At 43.6% G+C, this 22,366-nt stretch overlaps 1 protein-coding gene, 1 long non-coding RNA gene and 1 pseudogene across 4 annotated transcripts in view; 1 reads left to right on the forward strand and 2 right to left on the reverse strand.

Annotated features, from left to right (window-relative positions):
* The first annotated feature begins 247 nt into the window (after nucleotides 1-247).
* LOC149120802 (uncharacterized) overlaps nucleotides 248-22,366 on the forward strand; it is a 35,032-nt gene continuing 12,913 nt past the window's right edge. For both annotated transcript variants that reach the window (XR_016224784.1, XR_016224783.1), the window contains exon 1: nucleotides 248-305. This is a non-coding gene — a long non-coding RNA (uncharacterized LOC149120802). The remainder of the gene's footprint in view (nucleotides 306-22,366) is intronic.
* The window catches only part of LOC100347307 (uncharacterized), a 29,296-nt gene continuing 10,027 nt past the window's right edge, over nucleotides 3,098-22,366 (reverse strand). For both annotated transcript variants that reach the window (XM_002711482.6, XM_008257228.5), the window contains exons 3-6: nucleotides 15,884-15,962; nucleotides 13,978-14,104; nucleotides 12,324-12,419; nucleotides 3,098-5,366 (exon numbers count right to left, since the gene is read on the reverse strand). In XM_002711482.6, coding sequence (XP_002711528.3) covers nucleotides 3,613-5,366; nucleotides 12,324-12,419; nucleotides 13,978-14,104; nucleotides 15,884-15,892 — 1,986 coding nt within the window. In that variant the 5' untranslated portion in view covers nucleotides 15,893-15,962 and the 3' untranslated portion in view covers nucleotides 3,098-3,612. The remainder of the gene's footprint in view (nucleotides 5,367-12,323; nucleotides 12,420-13,977; nucleotides 14,105-15,883; nucleotides 15,963-22,366) is intronic.
* Nucleotides 19,954-20,940, reverse strand: LOC149120803 (potassium channel subfamily K member 5 pseudogene; annotated as a pseudogene).

A 22,366-nucleotide genomic window follows, 5' to 3' on the forward strand; every position in this document is an offset into this window, starting at 1 on the left:
GTGCCCATATGGGATGCCGGCACTGCAGGCGGAAGCTTAACCCTCTATGCCACAGTGCCGACCCCATAACTAAATATATCTAAGAGAATAAATCTAAAAGATATCAGATAAAAGATAAATTCTTTTTCTGTCACTTATGCTGGAAATATCCAGATCTAGAAAATTCTAGTGCCTAGACATCATATACATCATTTTGCTGACATTTTATTTAGTATTTGACTTTTTTCTTTAATTGGAACTCATTTAGATTTTACTTTTTACAGTTGGATGATGTCAGCCATGCAGCATGAACTGAGAAAATCCTGGTAAGGATTATTCCCTTGACATTTTTAATCTGGTTAAAATGTAGTGTGCTACCAAATTGTGCTAGCAGACTGTATGGTTGTGTAAGATAACCTGAGTTAGGTTTAATTTTCCTGTTAGTTTACTAGATAATTCATGCTTGATTGTTTTGTTAATTTTAGTATAGTATATTTTCTGGAAAATAATCTATTGATGTGGAATATAGAGTAGAATTTTCTCATAATTTCAAAAGGTGATATCCATATCTGTGGCAAAGTCCCTTTAGTTATTCATTACACTATAGTTGTGTGCAATTTTGTTTTTTTCCTTTTTGTCAAATTAGGAAAAAATTAGATTAAGTCCATTAGCTTACTGTTCATTTTTCTTATTAATATCTAATTTTAATTTTATTAACTACTTCCTTCTTTTGGCATTCACCTTATTTTGTATCACTTTTTTCTTGAGTTTAATATTTAATTTTTTCCTAAGTTTTATCAAGTACCTATTACATAAAAGGTATTCCAGTGGGTGCTGAAGGTAAGGAGAACAAAATATTCTGTACTCAATTGTGCTTTTCTGTGTGCATTAAAGTGCATTAATTGGCCACATCTCACGTGTCATTAGCATTCCTTTCTGAAGTTTATCATTTAAATTTTGATTATCACTTTAATCCAAGCCTGTATAATATAACATATGGGTGATTATAAATTTCTAAAAGGAGATGCAAATTATCACCCAATTACTTAACTAACTTAAAAGACAATAATGTACCTTTACAGTACAAAGATCTGGCAGTTACCACCTTAATGAGTGATCAAATTTAGCATCATTTATAATGGGTCAAATTGGAATTATATATTGTGTGTATGAACTGTTCTGTACCTATGACTTGTTCTTGCTAAACATGTTTAACTAGTATCAAATCAAGCTTCTACTTAAGATCCATTTTGAAGACAGAAGAACAAAATGAACAATATGAGGAAATGAACTACACAAGTGAAAAAGTCCAGGGTATCTTAAGACAACTATGATGGACTGTTCAAAAAGCTAGTATCACAAAACAATGATGGGAGGTTGTTTAAAGTGATAGAACAAATATAACAATGCATGATCCTAGAGAGTGTTAAATATCTATAAAATATATTCTTATAACAATTGGGGAAGTTTCAATATGCAGTAGATATTATAAGATTCTATTAAATTATTAATTTTAAGGTATGATTATACTATTTCAATTATATGCAGTTCTTAGGAGGTACAAACCAATTTATTTAGGAGTGAAGTGATATGATATATATGTGTGTATATATATTGTACTCACAAATGGTACAGTAAAAATAATATATTTTATTAAAAACCAAAGTAAATATGCAAATTAAATGTTCAAATGGGTGCTAGTATAGAATGCATTCTGTTTCTCTGTCAGAAAATTTCCATAACAGATTTGTTTAAAAAAATCCCAAGGTGGATAGCTTTTTTTTTAATCCTTTTAATTTCCACAGTATTATACATAAATTCCTCATACCTCTACCTGGTACCTCATTATTTTTTAAAGTGGAGTTTACTTACTTATTTGAAAGGCAAAGAGACAAAGATCTTTGATCTGCTGGTTCACTCCTCATATGCCTGCAACAGTCAGGGCTGGGCCAGGCTGAAGCCGAGCCTGGAACTCAATCTGGGTCTCCCATGTGGGGAGCAGGGATCCAAATGCTGCCTCCAGGGGTGTGCATCAGCAGGAAGCCGGAATCAGGAGCAGAGTCGGGATTCCAACCCAGGCACTCTGATATGGGATTCAGGAGAGCCAAGCAGATTTTTAATTGCTACACCAAATGTCAATGCCAGCCACTATATTCTTATCATCTTCACTCACTATATTTTTAGAGTTTCTTTCCCGCTTTAAATGTCTGGTAGAACTTGAGCAACAAGGTCTGAATTCAGATCTCCACATGTCCTATATTCAAATAAATCATCCTAGTTTGGGCTGGTATGTAACAAAATATCAGAGATTCAATGGTTTATAAATAACAGAATTTTTTTCTTACACTTCTGGAGCTGAAGTCCAAGTTCAGGGTGCTAGCATACTTCAGTTCTCCTGAGGACTTCCTTCTGTGCTGCAAACTGTTGGTTTCCCCCTGTATCCTCACATGGTTGGAAGAGAGCTACAGACAGAACTAGAGAGCTGGAGAGCGCCAGTGAGCTCTTGGGTCTCATCTAATAAGGGCATTAATCGCATTGATAAGGGCTCCACTCGTGACCCAGTTACTTCCCACAGGCCCCACCTCCAAATATTATCACAGTGGGATTAGGGCTTCAACATAAGAATTTTGAACATTCAGTCCCTAATACTATTTTTTTTTTTTTTGACAGGCAGAGTGGACAGTGAGAGAGAGAGACAGAGAGAAAGGTCTTCCTTTGCCGTTGGTTCACCCTCCAATGGCCGCCGCGGCTGGCGCGCTGCGGCCGGCGCACCGCGCTGATCCGATGGCAGGAGCCAGGTGCTTCTCCTGGTCTCCCATGGGGTGCAGGGCCCAAGCACCTGGGCCATCCTCCACTGCACTCCCTGGCCACAGCAGAGAGCTGGCCTGGAAGAGGGGCAACCGGGACAGAATCCGGCGCCCCAACCGGGACTAGAACCCGCTGTGCCGGTGCCGCAAGGCGGAGGATTAGCCTAGTGAGCCGCTGCGCCGGCCCCTAATACAAATTTTATCAAAGATGAATTTCCTCAAATACAATGTGGCTTTTCTAAATTGTTAAGTCTACTGCATTTAAAGGATTCACTAAGAGTAATGTTGCTGGTAATAAAAACAATAATGTCCAATATTCAAAAAATATTATTATGAAGGACACTTTTTACAGAAAATGCATATTACAAACCATTAACCACACTTTGAGGACAGTATCATTTTACAATTGAGGCACCAAGAGGTAAATGCTTTGTCTCACATCACACAGGTAATAAGAGAAGTGGAAAGGCAACAATGATAAGTATATATTACTGCTAGCAAATTTCTCATAATTTTTACATTAATTTTTATTTTCAAGTATTTCTTTTGATTTAGCAAGAACTAAGAGGTACTAGAAAGCTCTTACACATTTATTAAGTTAACATGTCTAAAGACTGACACATTGACGGACTTTCTATCTAGCATGATTATTCCATATTATATTATTATATCCTATAAATATTAGTTATTAAAAGTTCATGGAAAATTTATATTATGAAGACCATGAATGGATTTCAATTTTTACACAAAAATAAGCATCTTTTACTCCATTTTTTTTTCATCAGCTTTTTGAAGTTACCTTGAAAAACATGCCTGGTTTCTTACCTTAGGTTATGTTATGAATTCTCTGATGTTGATAAAGATGTGAATGTTGTCTAAAGGCCTTACTACATACCTTACACTTATAAGGTTTCTCACCAGTATGAATTCTCTGATGTTCATTAAGATGTGAATTAAGCCTAAACGCCTTTCCACATTCTTTACACTCATAGGGTTTTTCACCAGTATGAATTCTTTGATGTATTCTAAGGTCTCCACTGCGACTGAAGTCCTTCCCACAGTCCTTACATTTGTAGGGTTTTATACCTGTATGAATTTTTTGATGTTGTGTAAACTGTCCACGCCAACTGAAAGTCTTCCCACATTCTTTACACTCATAGGGTTTTAAACCAGAATGAGTTTTTAGGTGCTCTTTAAGATTTCCTCTACGAATGAAGGCCTTTCCACATTCTTTACATTCGTAAGGCTTTTCACCTGTGTGAATTCTCTGATGTTCACTAAGGTAGAACCCAAATCTAAAGGTCTTCCCACAGCGTGTACATTTGTAGGGTTTTACATCAGTATGAAATTTCTTATGCAGACTAATTTGTGAGCGCCCTCTGAAAGTCTTCCCACATTCCTTACATTCATAGGGCTTTACACCGGTATGAATTCTCTGATGTTCAGTAAGGGCTGAGCGAAGTATAAAGGCTTTCCCACACTCTTCACATTCATATGGTTTCTCACCAGTGTGAATTCTGTGATGTACTCTAAGGTCACCACTAAAACTGAAAGCCTTCCCGCACACTTCACATTCAAAGAGTTTTACACCAGTGTGAATTGTCTTGTGCCTATTAAGCTGTCCACGCACATTAAAGGTTTTCCCGCAGTCCTTGCATTCATAAGGTTTCTTACCTGTATGTGTTCTCCTGTGTTCAGTAAGATAGAAACCAAGTCTAAAGGCCTTCCCACATTCTTTACATTCATATGGTTTTGCACCAGTATGAATTTTCTGGTGACGGGTAAGCTGTCCACACGCACCAAAGGCCTTCCCACACTCCTTACATTCATAGGGTTTCTCACCCGTATGAACTTTCTGATGTTCTGTAAGGTAGAAGCCAAGCCGAAAAGCTTTTCCACATTCTTTACATTCGTAAGGTTTCTCACCAGTATGGATCCTCTCATGCTGAATAATCTCTAAATGACTGAAAAAGCCCTTATCACATTCCTTACACATATAGGGTTTTTGGCCAGTATGAATTCTCCGATGTCGATTAAGCTGTGAGTGAACACTAAAGGCCTTCCCACATTCTTGACATTCGTGGGGTTTCTCCCCCGTATGGAACCTCTGATGCAGAGTAAGCTGATAGTTACGACTAAAGACCTTCCCACATTCCTTGCACTCGTAGGGTTTTTCCCCAGTATGGATTTTCTGATGCAGAGTAAGTTGGTAGCCACTATTAAAAGTATTCCCACATTCTTTACAATCATGATGTTTCTCATCAGAATGAATTTTCTTATGTTGAACTACGTTGGAGTCACAACTAAAGGTTTTTCCATGTTCTCTGTCATTTAGAGGAAAAGACGTATTGTTTTGAGATGTTGGCTCTTTGTCATTGCTGATTTTCATTGGACTGCAATATCCTTCTTGAGCTTCCTGTCGTCCTTCACACTCACGTTTGCTCTCCCAATCCTTCCTCAAAGTGGGTCCTTTAAAGTCAAAGGTTTTACTTCTTTTTATTTTCTCCCAGTTGGATAAACCAATTTCACAACTGCCATTTTCTGGAGCTAACCTCTTATTCTCAGTCCTGGGGAACAAACCTGAAAAAAACAAAAAAGCAAACAAAGATTATTTTCCTGTAGCCATGTAAAGATAAAGCATCTATCTTCAAAATAGGAGACGAATGTTTTCATTAGAAGTAAACGGCTTAAGGAACTTTATAATATAGTTATGTAATTTGAACTCAGGCAATATGATCTTAGAGAATGAGGGATTATATAAGATTGTGATGATATGGAAAATAGTTTACATCCAATGATTCTGAAATGTTGGTGTGGTTAAGAATTATCTGGGGAATTTGTTATAAATACTACTATTCTTTTTTTTTTTTTTTTTTTTTTTGACAGGCAGAGTGGACAGTGAGAGAGAGACAGAGAGAAAGGTCTTCCTTTGCCGTTGGTTCACCCTCCAATGGCCACTGCAGCCTGCACACCACGCTGATCTGAAGGCAGGAGCCAGGTGCTTCTCCTGGTCTCCCATGGGGTGCAGGGCCCAAGCACTTGGGCCATCCTCCACTGTACTCCCGGGCCACAGCAGAGAGCTGGGCTGGAAGAGGGGCAACCGGGACAGAATCCGGCGCCCCGACCGGGACTAGAACTCGGTGTGCCGGCGCCGCAAGGTGGAGGATTAGCCTAGTGAGCCGCGGCGCCGGCCAATACTACTATTCTGATACCACTCTAGATCAAGTAAAGATCTATAGGAGGAGCTGAGTATCTTAATTTTTTAATTACACTAGATTGTTCTGAAAGAGATTATCAAAGTTTGAGAATCTCCATTTAACAATATTAGTTGTTTTCCTTTATTCTCAGAATAAAATCCAAAACATGTCACCACAGATTACTTAAAAAACTCTTTCAAAGGCACTGTGCTCCTCACTCTCTATGACAGCTTTTTCTACTCAGCTTCTAGATTTTTCTGTGACCTTGCTGATACAATACAGATTTGTACATGCTGTTTCATTTCCTAAAAATGATCTGTCCTGGCTCTGTGAAAGGCTGATTCCTCTTCATCCTTCACTCCTCGTCATCCTTCAATATTAGGTTAAACATCTCTTACACAGACAGGGCTACTGGCTGTCAGTCAGTCTTTATCCTTTATTTTCTGTTCCAGCATCAGTTTCTTTATTTCATTTCACAATTTTCAAATGCATAGCCATTGATTTTCTGCTCTTATGTTTATTTTCTGATTCCTAAAGTTTCTCTAAGGAAGATGTAATCTAGCACATAGCAGGTATTAAGTAATTACAGAAAGGAAATTATATATATATATATTTTTTTTGACAGGCAGAGTGGACAGTGAGAGAGAGACAGAGAGAAAGGTCTTCCTTTTGCCGTTGGTTCACCCTCCAATGGCCGCCGTGGCCAGCGCACCACGCTGATCCGATGGCAGGAGCCAGGTGCTTCTCCTGGTCTCCCATGGGGTGCAGGGCCCAAGCACCTGGGCCATCCTCCACTGCACTCCCTGGCCATAGCAGAGAGCTGGCCTGGAAGAGGGGCAACCGGGACAGAATCCGGCGCCCCAACCGGGACTAGAACCCATTGTGCCGGCACCACAAGGCAGAGGATTAGCCTAGTGAGCCGCGGCGCCGGCCCAGAAATTATATTTTAAAGAAAGGAAATATGATAAGACTCAAGGCAGATACTCATAATACAACGATAAATCACTCTGTGAGACAACTGAATATTGATGACAATAACCTAATTTCTATAGTTTTTGAAGAATCACGTATTTCTCCCTACCTTTAAACTCCAAAAATTCACTACAGAGATTAAATGCACTCTTTCCTTCCTTACTTCCTTTACAGATCATAACAAACGTAAATCCAAGGTAGCTTAGCCAAATGAATAAAAAGAAAAGGGTCCTTGTGCTATTTAATCATTCTTTAAACAGCTGCCCAATTAAACAGAAATGTGTCTACCACTGTTTTTCATTGCTTACTCTCTATAGAGATCCGCATCAATTACATGTATTCAGTTGAGTTTTACAGTTATTCAACCATCCTATTGGATTGCTCACTCTACTTCCTTCATAAATTTCCCAGACTTCCCTTCTGTTCACTTACATCTACAACCAATCATTCTTATACTTTATGGACGAGTATCTGAATGACTTTTTATGTATTATTACAGGTTACGTGCCATACTGAACAGTTTTTTTAAGAACAAGAAAACTTCACAACTTCAGAAAAAGAATAATTAAATAGTATGGGTAAATGGCCAGGAAATTTACAGTGCCAGGGGATCTATTTTTTTGTGTGTTTGTTTACTTACTTTTAATTGAAAGGCAGAGCAACAGGGAGGGAGGGAGACTGATCTTCTGTGAACTGATTCATTCCCCAAATGCCTGCAAGAGCCAAAACTGGGCTGGCTGAAATCAGGAGCCTGGAACACCATCAAGGTCTTCCACATGGGCAGTAGGGGCCCAAGGACTTGAGCCGTCATATACTGCTTCCCAGAACACATTAGTAGGAAGCTAGACCAGAAGCAGAGGAACTGGGACTCAAACCAGCACTCAGATAAAGGATGTGGGCATTGCAGGTGGTAAATTAACCAACTATGCCACAACAGCCACCCCAACGGAATCTATTTAAAAAGATACATTAAGGGGCCAGTGTTGTGACACAGTGGTTTAAGCTGCTGCTTGTGATGCCAGCATCATGTCTTGGAGTGCCAACTGGAGTCCTAGCTGCTACGCTTCCAATCCACATTCCTGTTATTTTTTTTATTTATTTATTTATTTTTTTTGACAGGCAGAGTGGACAGTGAGAGAGAGAGAGACAGAGAGAAAGGTCTTCCTTTGCCGTTGGTTCACCCTCCAATGGCCGCCGCGGCTGGCGCGCTGCGGCCGGCGCACCGCGCTGATCCGATGGCAGGAGCCAGGAGCCAGGTGCTTTTCCTGGTCTCCCATGGGGTGCAGGGCCCAAGCACTTGGGCCATCCTCCACTGCACTCCCTGGCCACAGCAGAGGGCTGGCCTGGAAGAGGGGCAACCGGGACAGAATCCGGCGCCCCGACCGGGACTAGAACCCGGTGTGCCGGCGCCGCTAGGCGGAGGATTAGCCTAGTGAGCCGCCGCACCGGCCCACATTCCTGTTAATGTTCCTGGGAAGGCAACGGAAGGTGGCTCAAGTACTTGGGCCCGTGAGACCCATGTGGGAGACTAAGATGGAGTTCCTCGTTCCTGGCTTTGGCTTGGCCCAGTCCTGGCTGTTGTGGCCACTGGGGAGTGAACCAGTGGATGGAAGATCTCTCTCAGTCTCTTCATCTTTGTCGCTCTGCCTTTCAAATAAATAAATAAATATTGATTAAAAAGATATATTAAATGAAAGCTGGAGAGTGGTAATGCAGAGAAGGGCAGAATCTAAAAACATCTACATAAATCAGGTGCAATTTGAAATAGAGAGGAAGTTTTCTCTAACTGTTTTAAGTGTAAAAAAAAAATGGGGGTGGAGTGAGGAACTTAAGCAAAACAGTGTCTGAACACTGCAATAAATATTGGAATAATGGGGCCAGTGTTATGACATAGCAGGTAAAGCCACCACATAGCAGGTAAAGACAGTGGCATCCCATGTGGGTGCCAGTTTCATGAACTGGCTGCTCCACTTCCCATCCAGCTTTCTGCTAATGGCCTGAGAAAAGCAGTGGAAGATGGCCCAAGTACTTGGGACTCTGCCTCCTACATGGGAGACCCAGATGAAGCTCCTGGTTCCTGGTTTTGGCTTGAACCAGTCCCAGCCATTGTAGCTATCAGGGGAGTGAGGGAACCAGCAGATAGAAAATCCATCTTTTTCCCTTTCTTTCTATAATATTGACTTTCAAATAAATCTTTAAAAAAAAACTCTTAATTTATTTAACAAACTGTACTTTATTCAAAATATCATAATAGTATTGTATTAGATAATGTATACTTATGTGTATGAGAAGACTTCAAAGAGTTCAAGGAGGGGCCGGCATTGTGGCGTAGCTGGTAAAGTCGCCACCTGCAATGCTGACATTCCATATAGGTGCTGGTTTGAGTCTGGGCTGCTCCACTTCTGATCCAGCTCCCTGCTAATGCGCCTGGGAAAGCAACAGAAGATGGCCCAGACTTGGGCCCTTAACACCCATGTGGGAGATCCTGGATGAAGCTCTTAGCTCCTGGTTTTAGCCTGGCCCAACTCTGGCAAGTGCGGCCATTTTGGGGAGTGAACCAGTGGATGGAAAACCTCTCTCTCTGTCTCTCCCTCTCTCTCTGTAACTCTGCCTTTCAAATAAATCTTAAAAAAAAAAAAGTTCAAGGAAAATGTGTATTATTAAAAAACAAGGCATGAATTTCAAATTTTTTTGCACAAAAATAAGCTTATCTTTTAATTTCATTTCCCATGAAAATTTTGAAGTACTCTCAAATATAAAATGCTTTGAATAACACTTCATATAGAGTAAATAATCAGTTAAATGTTAACTGTTACTATTGTTAATTGCTGACTGAGAAAATAAAAAGTGAACAAGCCATTGAAATGCATGTAAACAAACATTAAAGAATAGTGTCTTGTACTTCAAACAGGCAACTCTTCCTTCATCTCTTTCATCATCTCTTCCAGTTCTAAGCTCATGATCTTCCTTAGCCCTCCAATTAAAACCAAGCATTGAAAAGAAATGAGTAATCTTTCCTTTGTCACATCAATCAGTCATCTGCATTCATAGTTGCATCCGCAGTTCTCTCTCTTAATTCCTGTTGTGCACCCATTCCTATCCCCTTTTCCAATTCCCATATTTATCCTTCCCTCTACTACATTTTCTCCCTTAGATGGAATCATTCTTACCTGAAAATCTCGTATCTTGAAATATGCTCTGATATCCTATATCACTGTCTAGCTACTAATCTTGTCACTAGTTCTCTTCCTAACAAAATTCCCATTAAAGACATTTTCTATCTCAACATCAGCACTGCCTCACCTCCAGTTCTCTTTGAGACATATCTAGCAAGCTTGCACCACAGAGTCCACTGAAACGTTGACCCGCTGACACAGTCACAGCCAACTTCCTTCCTGCCAAGTCTTCCTCGTAGATGGACACTTCCTCCTGCCTGAAACATTGTCTTCTTCCTTCAGGAGTGCTTGTTCTCAGTCTACTGGCTCCCTTCTCTTCCTTCTCTAAACAGAGCCCCTGGCTCATCTGGCCTTCTTCATTCTATCAGCACATATTCATTCATTCCCTAGGGGAGGGGTCAGCAAACTTTTTCTATAAAGAGCTGGATGGTCAGTACCATAGGCTTTGTGGGCCACATTGTTTCTGTTTCAACTGCTCAACTCTACCAAACAAAATGTGTGTAAATAGATACATGTGGCTATATTCCAGTAAAACTTTATTTCCAAAAGGAGTCAGTGGGTCAGATCAGGCCTAAGTGATTTTTCCAGTCCCACTGATATATGTCCAAGTTTCTATAAATAGTACTAACCTCTCCATGAGTGCTGTATTTGCTTCTTCAGCTGCCTACTCAACACCTCCACCTTGAGTAATTCATAGGCATCTTAAGTGTAATGTATCTGAAACAGGACTCTCTTTCCATTCTCCAAGCTATATTTCCCATCTGCCCATTATAGTACATTATGTGCACTATTCTGCTTACATAAAGATATGATCTCCTATGATCGTCAATTTCCTTTTTTTCCCACACCCCATGCATGTTTGTTGCCCTACTTTCAGAACATAAGAGCAACACAGCATCTTCCCACCACTCCTCAGCAAGCCTGTATCACTGCTAGTCTAGACCTCTGAAAGAGTCTTTCAACTCATCTTCCTACTTCTAACCTTGTATATTCCCTACAGAGCATCTATAGTGATTATTTTAAAACAGATTATGGCTATGAATAAAATTTCTCACTGTGATAAAACTATATAAGATAGGGCCCCTGCTCAATTCTATACTTACAATTAACAATTCTTCCCCCTTCAAATCTTCTTTGAACATCTTGCTGTGCCTCAAACACACAAAGTTCATTCTTCACTAGACATAGCATGGTCCTTTCCTAAATACTCAAGTGGATTAAGACAGCCCCTCCTTAGAAAAACTTTCTGGAGCCAGCACTGTGGTGTAGTGTGTGGGGCCGCCACCTGCAGTGCCAGCATCCCATATGGCTGCTCCACTTCTGATCCTACTCTCTGCTATGGCCTGGGAAAGCAGTAGAAGATGGCCCAAGTCCTTGGGCCCCTGCACCCATGTGGGAGACCCGGAAGAAGCTCCTGGCTCCTGGCTTCAGATGGGCACAGCTCCAGTCGTTGCGGCCAATCGGAGAATGAACCAGCGGATGGAAGACTTGTCTCTCTCTCTCTCTCTCTCTCTCTCTCTCTCTGGCTCTCCTTCTCTCACTGTGTAACTCTGACTTTCAAGGAAATAAATACATCTTTAAAAATAAAAAAGCTTTCCTTGAGCACCCCACCTAAATTAACCCTGACCCACCTCTGTCCCCTTGCCTTGCATACCTTCATACAAGCATCATTGTTTAATGTTATATTATCCGTTCATTTATTTATAGTTAGTTGCATCTCTCGCATAACGACCAAGGCAATCTCAATGGTGTGAGGAGGTCTTGGCCTTGCTGATGAATGTATTGAGAGTATCTGGCACTGTGCCTGGCTCTGAATGTGCACTCGGTAAATACATGCTGAATAGGTGAAGGAGTGAACTTTTAGGCATTGGAAACAAGCACATAAGGACGCAAAGAAAATAGGATGAAAAGCAAATGGTTGTACTGAAAAAGAAAAGGGACATTCTCTTTATTGAAATAAGAGGCTGTTAGGAGGGGAGGGGGGAAAAACATGGACAGTGATAACTCGGTGCCAAGATGACACTGTTTTGGTAGTTTATGCTAAGAAAGCCTGTTTCCTTCCCTGTCTTGAGCCTTTGGGCCTGAGGCCTCAGAAGAGAAATTTCCAGATTATAAAGCCAGGGCATTCTCCCTAAACAGCTGGCTTTTCCTGGCAATGATAACTTCCACTTGACTGATGAGTCCTCACTCACCTGGGTATGGTCTTGCTGTCACAACCCTTGCCACCGTACAAGGCTCTCGCCCTTGCTCCAATAAGGTAATCACATCTGGCTTTGAGGCAGCATGTCCTGTTTGCAAGAAGGAAATAAAAGAAGCAGAAGTAAAACATGCAAATTCAGAAACACCTTGAGGCTTGGTTAAACCTAGTAATAAAATCTGAATCAACAAGAATTGATAAAAACTTTCAAGAAAATTAATAGGATTAAGGAATATTCAATTTAGGGTGACCCAAGGATCCCAGAGATCCTAAAACTTGGTGAGCAGGGAAAGGGTCTCATTTGGAAGTAAAATTCATACAGGTGTACTCTATCAAGAGGTGGTAGCGACTGAGAGCACAGACTCTGGAGCCAGACTTTGTGGCCTCAAATTCCACCTGACCTCCTCCTGACTAATGGTTATAGCAAACTATACCAATTTTCTGGGCCTCAGTCTGTAAAAGTAATATTTATTTCATAGCTAATACTTGGAACAGTGCCTGGCATATAGTAAGCATTTTATTAGCTATTCTTATTTCTGCTGGTATTAATCTATATAAAGCAAAAAAAAAGTTTCCTAATATATTTTAGGTTCCTGCTACTATATTCTTTTAGAGTTAGTTGCTAAGCTAATACATTTTACCTTTTAATCAAAAACAAGTAAAAGAAAATGTTTATTGTAGGGAACAGAATGTGTTTACTTTAATTTAAAATACATTTTGAGGGGCTGGCACCGTGGCTCACTTGCTTGATCCTCAGCATGTGGTGCCGGCATCCCATATGGGCGCTGGGTTCTAGTCCTGGCTACTCCTCTTCCGGTCCAGCTCTCTGCTGTGGCCCGGGAGGGCAGTGGAGGATGGCCCAAGTGCTTGGGCCCTGCACCTGCATGGGAGACCAGGAAGAAGCACCTGGTTCCTGGCTTCAAATGGGCATAGCTCCAGCTGTAGTGGCCATTTGGGGGATGAACCAACGGAAGGACGACCTTTCTCTCTGTCTCTCTCTCTCTCTCACTGTCTATAACTACTTGTCAAATAAATTAAAAATAAATTAAAAAATACATTTTTTCTGCCAAGGCCATTTGGTTATTTATGACATCATTCACTGGCCATATGAAAGTATCAACTTAAAAATCAGCCTGTTACAGATTTATTGAATTTTGAGTCCCACCTATAGTTGCCTTGGCAGGGCCAGGCCAAATGGTTTTTGTGAGCCTTACATGATTCATGGGCCAGACTTTCTCACCCCTGAATGACGTATAAATTGTAGACCTTGGAGGTTGGCTGTTTTCCTTGTAGCCAGGATACCGAAAAACAAAAAACATCCATTACAATTCTAAACTTGAATACATTATAAAACCTGATTTTCTTGGCATTGACTTTTCGGTAAATGTCTCAGCATTCAAATCCAATCTCTTAGTCATTAAGAAAGCCAATTACAGGAGTAGATAAATGTTTCACAAAGATCACTAAGTGTGGTGAAGAAGGAAAGTATTTAATAGGAGTATCATTTACAAGCCAGCAAAGTTCAGTTCATCCCTGAGAAACAGATACGAAATCCAGCTAGTCTCTGAAAAACCTGTCCTGAATTCAAGGAAATGAAAGCTACCATTGCAGAGAGCAGAGTCTATGTTATTCGAGGTGGATGACCTTACCCAGTGAGACAAGGTTACGGTAATTCTCCAACATCACATCTCTGTACAAGTTCCTCTGAGAAGTGTCCAGGCACTCCCATTCCTCCTGAGAGAACTCGACAGCCACATCCCTGAACATCACCAGTGCCTGAAACCATAAAGCAACAGGTTAATGGCGAAATTACAAAACCTTGACTTAAGAAAGGAGAAGAGGAGGTGAAAGATTTCACTGCAGGAAGGGGAACTAGACCAAACTGGGTTGGGGCTGAAGGCGTATGACAAAGGTAGGACACAGTAGGGAAACTGGTGTTCTGAGATAGTCACCTCACTTTTTTTTTTAAAGATTTATTTCAAAGGCAGTGTTGCAGGGAGAGAGACACACACATAGAGAGCGCTTCCATCTGCTGGTTCATTCCTCAAGTGTCCACAATGGCTAGGGCTGGGCGTGGCCAAAGCCAGGAGCCAGGAACTGCATCTGGGCCTCCCACGTGCAGGGGCACAAGGACTTGAGCCGCCGGCGCCGTGACTCACTAAGCTAATCCTCTGCCTTGAGGCGCCGGCACACTGGGTTCTAGTCCCAGTCAGGGCGCCGGATTCTGTCCCGGTTGCCCCTCTTCCAGGCCAGCTCTCTGCTGTGGCCCGGGAGTGCAGTGGAGGATGGCCCAAGTGCTTGGGCCCTGCACCCCATGGGAGACCAGGAGAAGCACCTGGCTCCTGCCATCGGATCAGCACGGTGCGCCAGCCACAGCGCGCCGGCCGGGGCGGCCATTGGAGGGTGAACCAACGGCAAAGGAAGACCTTTCTCTCTGTCTCTCTCTCTCACTGTCCACTCTGCCTGTAAAAAAATAAAAAAAATAAATCATGGATTTTTTTCTTAAATACTGTATAAAAAATCTTAAAATAAGGGATTTGCATAACATTAGAAAATTTAAGCCTTAAGTTCATCATTATGTCATTTTATAAATTTTTCCTTGTTTTCACAAATTCTGTTATAAATTATTTTCTCAGCTATATGACAGTAATCTTATGGATATACCAAATTTAATAACAGAGTTCAGAAAGTAAAACACTTACATTGGACAAATACCTCTTAAGCCTTCTCTAATTCTGGGAGAACATAATGATGTAACATTTATGCATCTGCATGATTTTCTTATAAGTATTGTATACCTTTCTTGATTCTGAGATAAAAGATACTGCTGTAGAATAAACCAGGGTGGGGCTGGCATTGTGGTACAGAGGGTCTTGCAATGCCAGCATCCCATATGAGCACCAAGTCGTGTCCTGGCTGCTCCACTTCCAATCCAGCTCTCTGCTATGGCCTGAGAAAGCAGTACAAGACAGCCCAAGTGCCTGAGCCCCTGTACCCACGTGGAAGACCAGGAAGAAGCTTCTAGCTCCTGGCGTTGGATTGGCATAGCTCTGACTGTTGCAGCCATTTGGGAAGTGAACCAGCAGATGGATAACCTCTCTCTCTCTCTCTCTCTCTCTGCCTCTCTGTAACTCTGCCTTTCAAATAAATAAATAAAAATATATTTTTAAAGATTTATTTTATTTATTTGAAAGGCAGAGTTACAGAGACAGGTAGAGACAGAGAGAGAGGTCTTCCATTCGCTGGTTCACTCCCCAGATGGCCCCAACAACAGAGCTGCGCCGATCCGAAGCCAGGAGCCAGGAGCTTCTTCCGGGTCTCCCACATGGGTGCAGGGGCCCAAGGACTTGGGCCATCTTGTACTGCTTTCGCAGGCCATAGCAGAGAGCTGGATCTGAAGAGGAGCAGCTGGGACCAGAATTGGCACCCATATGGGATGCCGGTTCTTCAGGCCAGGGCGTTAACCCACTGTGCCACAGCCCCAGCCCATAAATAACAATATTTTAAAAAATATATTAAAAAAAAAAAAACAAGAAGCAAAAAACAACAACTTACATGGGCCATGATTTTAGAATCAAAAGAATTGGTTGGTCTTCCTTAAGATTTCTCCTGGAGAAGCAAAGTTCTGAGAAGCCTGAATTGGGCAAGAAAAAATGAGACAATGAAATCAAAATATATAAATGAATAATCTTTTTATTCTCAATTCTTGATTACAAATGTCTTCCCCAAACACTTCCCTCACCTTCCCCATAGACATCCTCACCACACCAAGGAAACATGCTCTATAGGGATGGACACGAGGCAGTATTCCTGAGTTAGCATTCATGTCCAGCACTTCATTAAGAGAGATTTAAAAAAAAAAGATTTATTTTATTTATTTTAAAGAGCTACACAGAGAGAGAAGGAGAGAGAGAGAGGAGGAAGAAGGGAGGGAGAGAGGGAGAGAGAGAAAGTGTTCCATCCACTGGTTCACTCCCCAATTGCCCATAATGGCTGGAGCTGCGTCGATCTGAAGCCAGAAGCTTCTTTCAGGTCTCCCACGCGGGTTTAAGGACCCAGAGACTTGGGCCATCTTCTACTGCTTACCCAGGTCATAGCAGAGCTGGCTCGGAAATGGAGCTGCCGGGACTCACTGCAGGTGGTGGCTGTACCTGCTACGCCACAGCGCCGGCCCCAAGAGTTTTTTTTTTTTTTTTTTTTTAAGATTTATTTATTTATTTATATGAAAGGCAGAGTTACAGAGAGACAGAGGCAAAGAGAGAGAGATAGAGAGGTCTCCCATCCACTGGTTCACTCTCCAAATGCCTGCAACAGCTGGAGCTGGGCCGATCTGAAGCCAGGAGCCAGGAGCTTCTTCCAGGTCTCCCATGAGGATGCAGGGGCCCAAGGACTTGGGCCATCTTCTACTGCTTTTCCAGGCTACAGCAGAGAGCTGGATCAGAAGTGGAGCAGCCAGGGCTCGAACTGTTGCCCATATGGGATCCCAGCGCTGCAGGTGGCAGCTTTACCTGCTATGTCACAGTGCTGGTCCTGTCAACAAGAGAGTTTTGGGCCAGTCCTATGACAAGAATGCTTCTAAGTCTGAGGCTTGGATTCATAACTGCCCAGAATAGATGCTCCTTCCTTAAATCTCACCATTCAAAAAGAAGCACATGATTTAGAGCTGACCATCTTCATGGCCGCAGGCCTTTCTGGCCTCCCCAAACTTGAAGACAAAAGACAGGAGAGACCAGATGGTTCATGAAACAAAATTGGCCCACCCATGTAGTTCTGTAAACACAGTTCCAGTGAAACACAATCATGCCCATTTGCTTACTCTTGTCTATGACTACTTTCAGAAAGCTATGCAGCCAAGTTGAATAGTTATAATGGAGATTTTATGGCCCTAAAGCCTAGACTATTTACTATTTGGGCCTTTATTTTTTATTTTATTTATTTATTTATTTATTTTTTGACATCCAGAGTTAGACATTGAGAGAGAGAGAGAAAGAGAGAGAGAGAGAGAAAGATCTTCCTTTTTCTGTTGGTTCACCCCCCAAGTGCTGCGCCGATCTGAAGCCAGGAGCCAGGCGCTTCCTCCTGGTCTCCCATGTGGGTGCAGGGCCCAAGCACTTGGGCCATCCTCCACTGCCTTCCCAGACCACAGCAGAGAGCTGGACTGAAAGAGGAGCAACTGGGACAGAATCTGGTGCCCCGACTGGGACTAGAACCTGGGGTGCTGGCGCCGCAGGCCGAGGATTAGCCTGGTGAGCTGCTGCGCCGGCCTGGACCTTTATTTAAAATAAAGTTTAGGTTGGTGCTGTGGCATCATGGGTAAAGCCGCCACCCGTGATACTGTCATCCCATGTGTGCATCAGTTTGTGTACTGTTTGCTCCACTTCCAATCCAGCTCCCTGCCAATGGCCTGGGAAAAGCAGCAGAAGGTATCTTTTTTTTTTTTTTAAGATTTATTTATTTATTTGAAAGTCAAGAGTTATTCAGAGAGAGGAGAGGCAGAGAGAGAGAGAGAGAGAGAGGTCTTCCATCCAATGGTTTACTTCCCAATTGGCCACAATGGCTGGAGCTGTGCCGATCCAAAGCCAGGAGCCAGGAGCTTCTTCTAGGTCTCCCACCTGGGTGTAGGGGCCCAAGGACTTGGGCCATCTTCTCCCAGGCCATAGCAGAGAGCTGGATTGGAAGTGGAGCAGCCGGGTCTCGAACCAGTGCCCATATGGGATGCTGGCGCTTCAGGCCAGGGCATTAACCCACTGTGCCACAGCATTGGCCCCAGAAGGTATCTTCATACAGTGTGTGATTTGAGGACATGTAACAAAATTGACTCATAAAAACATGTCATATAAAATGACACAAATGCTCCTCTCCATTCCTGTGTCAGGCGGGCAGACTCTGCAACCACTGAATGGAAGTGTGGACACATGCCCATCACTCTTTTCACATGTTGCTAGGGGGAGTTATGACCCCATGCGCCTCCACGGCTGAAGAGCAGAGAGTACAGGGAGGCTGTAAGGAGAGAGGGTGTGAGCCTGAGAGTGTGACTCACTCCTGCCCAGCATCCAGCTAGATGCCACGGGTGCCCTCCCCACTTGTGCTCACCTGCCAGTCAGTAGGCCCTCCTCAATTCTGCATGAGGATTTTGCTGGTCACATCATGACCTTGACTGGAGTCACCAAGAAAGGCCCCATTGAGCTAGGGAGGGGGGCAGGAAGGTGAACACTGGACATCCCAATTCTCAGGACCCTCTTTACCAAATTAATAATGGATTTCAAGTAAAGTAAAAACATCAGTTCACTTAAAAAAAAAAAAAAAGACAAGGCAGAGTGGTTGTTCCTAGGGTAAGCATGATTGAGAACTCAAGAACTTGGGCAGTGGCATGTTCTGCCCACCCCTCACCTGAAACAGTCATGTATAGTTTCAGTTTTATTTCCCAGCCCGAATCCTTTGCTTTCTTAAACACACATGAGCAAGGGCTTACACACAAATGTATGGATACAGAGACACACACACACACACACAGAGAGAGAGAGAACAGCTGGAGGAGGGAGCTTAATTCACCTAACAAATAATAGCTGGAGAGAGCGTGGGCCATTCCCCATTTGTGAGCCAAGAGCAGTTCAGCCTCATCCCGCTGGGCCCAGTGGGGCTGGTAGGTGAGGAAGAAAGGCAGTGAGAGCCTTATTCAGTGTACAGAAAATGAGGAAACAGCAGGACAGTGGTAGGCCAGGAGGTGGGACATGAATTTTGACAAGGAGCTGGAAGAGTGAGGGCAGAGTTGGCCAGAGCTGAGCCTCACTCCTGAGCTTCCTGGCTTCCAGCCCCAGGAGTCCCAGTTTCCTGTGTTCCGTGCTTTGCCACTCACTCCTCCTCCCATTCAACCAAATGACAGGGCAAAGGCCCATGCAGGTGCAGGTTTTCCTCAGGGTCAGTTCTAATCACGTGTTTTCCACTCATCAAATACACCAGCCATGCTCACGACAGATAGCTCCCCAATGCCAGGGTACAGCTACGTGAACGGAGACTGTCCTGAGCTTATGACACATTTGATTGGTAGTATTTAGTTTGTGAGAATGGAGGTAAGGCAGATAACTGGCCTCCCACTCTCAGAGCCAGGAATGGGCCCCACCAGGGGCCCCAGTGACTATAGGACACCCCAGAAGGAAGGGAAAGACCTCAAAATTGGGCACTTAGTTCTTGGAAAAGACCACGAGGGGCGCCAGGGAATGGGGGAGTGCCAACCCTCTTGAAGTCTGAGCCCAGGTCTTGGTCCCAGGACCCTCTTCCCACTACTGCATATCTTCATTGCCTTCTCCCCTATGTGCTTGACAATATTGTTGAAGGTCTCCTTCCTTTTGGACGGAAAGCTGAAGACATTGACATTTTTGGTCTTTCTGTTACTTTTTTTTTAAAGATTTTATTTATTTGTTTGAGAGACAGTTACAGAGAGAGGGAGAGACAGAGAGAATGGTCTTCTTTCTGCTGGTTCATTCCCCAAATGGCTGTAACAGCTGGAGCTGAGCTAAGCCGAAGCCAGGAGCCAAGAGCTTCTTCTGGGTCTCCCACAAGGGTGCAAGAGCCCCAGGACTTGGGCCATCTTCTACTGCCTTCTCAGGACATAGCAGGGAGCTGGATCAGAAGAGGAACAGCCGGGACTTGAACCAGTGCCCATATGGGATGCCAGCACAGCAGGCAGTGGCTTTACCTGCTCTGCCACGGTGCCAGCCCCTTGCTGCGTTTTTTTTAATGGCTTTGTGGATTTCTACAAACATTTCTACCTTAAAGTTGACCAAGAGGAGATGGCAAGGCCAGCCTCAAGTAGATCCAGAGCTGTACACAGTAGTATGTACCATAGTAGTATGGTAATTGGTGCTAAGGTTCACATCAGCCACAAAGTCACGGAAGCTGATGGTGGAGATGGTGATGAAGGAGTAGTAGAGGCAATCGACTGGTAGGGGCACTCATATTCAGTCACCATGAACATGAAGGGTGGGATCACCAGATGAACTAGGAAGCTCTACACCTTGAAGACGGCCATGTATATTATCTGTGCCACCCACAGACTCATGTCTTTCCTGGTGAGGAACTGGCCTGGGCTATTGGCACATCCCTGGAAGAACTTGCCCAAGGTGTTGACCCACATGAGGCAGAACAGCAGCCCAAGGGACCACAGAAGAGACACCTAGCAGTAGTCTTTGGTGCCACATTGGCATAGCCAATGGTGGTGGTGATAGCTGGCTGCAAAAACCCTTGCACTGGCCCAGTTCCTGCTGTTGATAGTCTGGTTCCTTGTGATGACCACACTCTGTCCTATTGCATCAGATACCAGCTGCAGCATATTATCCAGGCTCACTTGGCCCAGGCACAGAAACCCCTGTGCAGATGCAGCTTCTGTGCATAGTAATTTTTCTTGGTCTCCTTCCATTATCATTTCCAAGATCCCTGCCTGGATGTCCAGGTAGAAGATGATGGCTGAGGGGAGCAGAGCCTCAGTCCACATGGTTCTGGAGCAGCCACTTCCTAGACAAACCTCCTCATCACCAACTCCTGATCCACCCACCCGCCAGCCTCTGCAAACAACCTTTTGACTTTGGAGCTCTGCATACTTAATACCTGTTCCTGCCAAGGCTGTTCTTTGAGCAAAGTTGCTCGAAGTTGGCCACTGAGCAAGAGGAATTTTGCAGGGAGCTATTCATGGGGGGCAGAAATGGGTGAAAATTAAAGGGGCTGAGGGAAATGTCAGGGCATACAGAGTGAGTGAACTGAAGGCCTGACTTTGGGAAGATACATATGCTGCTTTTCTGCATACCACAAGCAGCATTCCTTATTCTTTTTTTTTTTTTTTAAGATTCATTTATTTATTTGAAAGGCAGAGTTACAAAAAGGCACAGGCAGAGAGAGGTCTTCCATCTGCTGGTTCACTCCCCAAATGGCCACAATGGCCGGAGTTGGGCTGATCTGAAGTCAGGAACACAGGATCTTCTTCTGGGTCTCCCACGCGGGTGCAAGGGCCCAAAGACGTGGGCCATCTTGTGCTGCTTTCCAGGCCATAGCAGAGAGCTGGATCAGAAGCGGAGCAGCTGGGACTTGAACCGGCGCCCATATGGGATGCAGGCACTGCAGGTGACGGCTTTACCTGCTATGCCACAGCACCAGCCCGCATTCTTCTTCTTCTCCTCCTCCTCCTCCTCCTTCTTTTTTTTTTTTTTTTTTTTTTTTTTTTTTTTTTTTTGACAGGCAGAGTTAGCCAGTGAGAGAGAGAGACAGAAAGAAAAGTTTTCCTTTCTGTTGGTTCACCCCCAAAATGGCTGCTACGGCCGGCGTGCTGCGCCGATCTGATGCCAAGAGCCAGGTGTTTCCTTCTGGTCTCCCACGCGGGTGCAGGGCCCATGGACTTGGGCCATCCTCCACTGCCTTCCTGGGCCACAGCAGAGAGCTGGCCTGGAAGAGGGGCAACCGGGACACAATCCGGCGCCCCAATTGGGACTAGAACCCGGGGTGCCGGCGCCGCAGGTGGAGGATTAGCAAAGTGAGGCGCGGCGCCGGCCCTCATTCTTCTTTTTAAAGGTAGGTATTTACAGCTTAGATTTCCCTCTGAGCACTTTCCCTTAATCCTACCATTTGAGTTATATTGTTTTTGTTTTCATTTACTTCAAAGTATTTACTAATTTCACATGTAATTTCTTTTACTGATTTATTTAGTCTAAAATGCTTATTTCAAAGGCAGACTTATACATCCCCTCTCCCCCCCCCACCCCACACACACAGGAGAAGAGGGATGGGAGGGAGGGAGGGAGAGAGGGAGATAGAGAGAGAGAGATGGATCTTACACCCACTGGTTCAGGCTCTAAATGCAGGCAATAGCTAGGTCACAGCCAGGCCTAAGCTAGACTTCTGGAACTCCATCTTGGTCTCCACATGGATAGCAGAGGTTCAAGCACTTGAGTCATCATCTTCTGCCTCCCAGGCTACCTTAGCAGTGGGGGGTTGGAAGCAGAGTAGCTAGGACTCAAATTGGCACTCTGATAGGGGATGCAGGTGTCTCAG

Source organism: Oryctolagus cuniculus, chromosome 18 (genome assembly GCF_051225735.1).
Source record: "Oryctolagus cuniculus isolate XC-2025 breed Fujian yellow rabbit chromosome 18, ASM5122573v1, whole genome shotgun sequence".
NCBI classification, from domain to species: Eukaryota; Metazoa; Chordata; class Mammalia; order Lagomorpha; family Leporidae; genus Oryctolagus; species Oryctolagus cuniculus.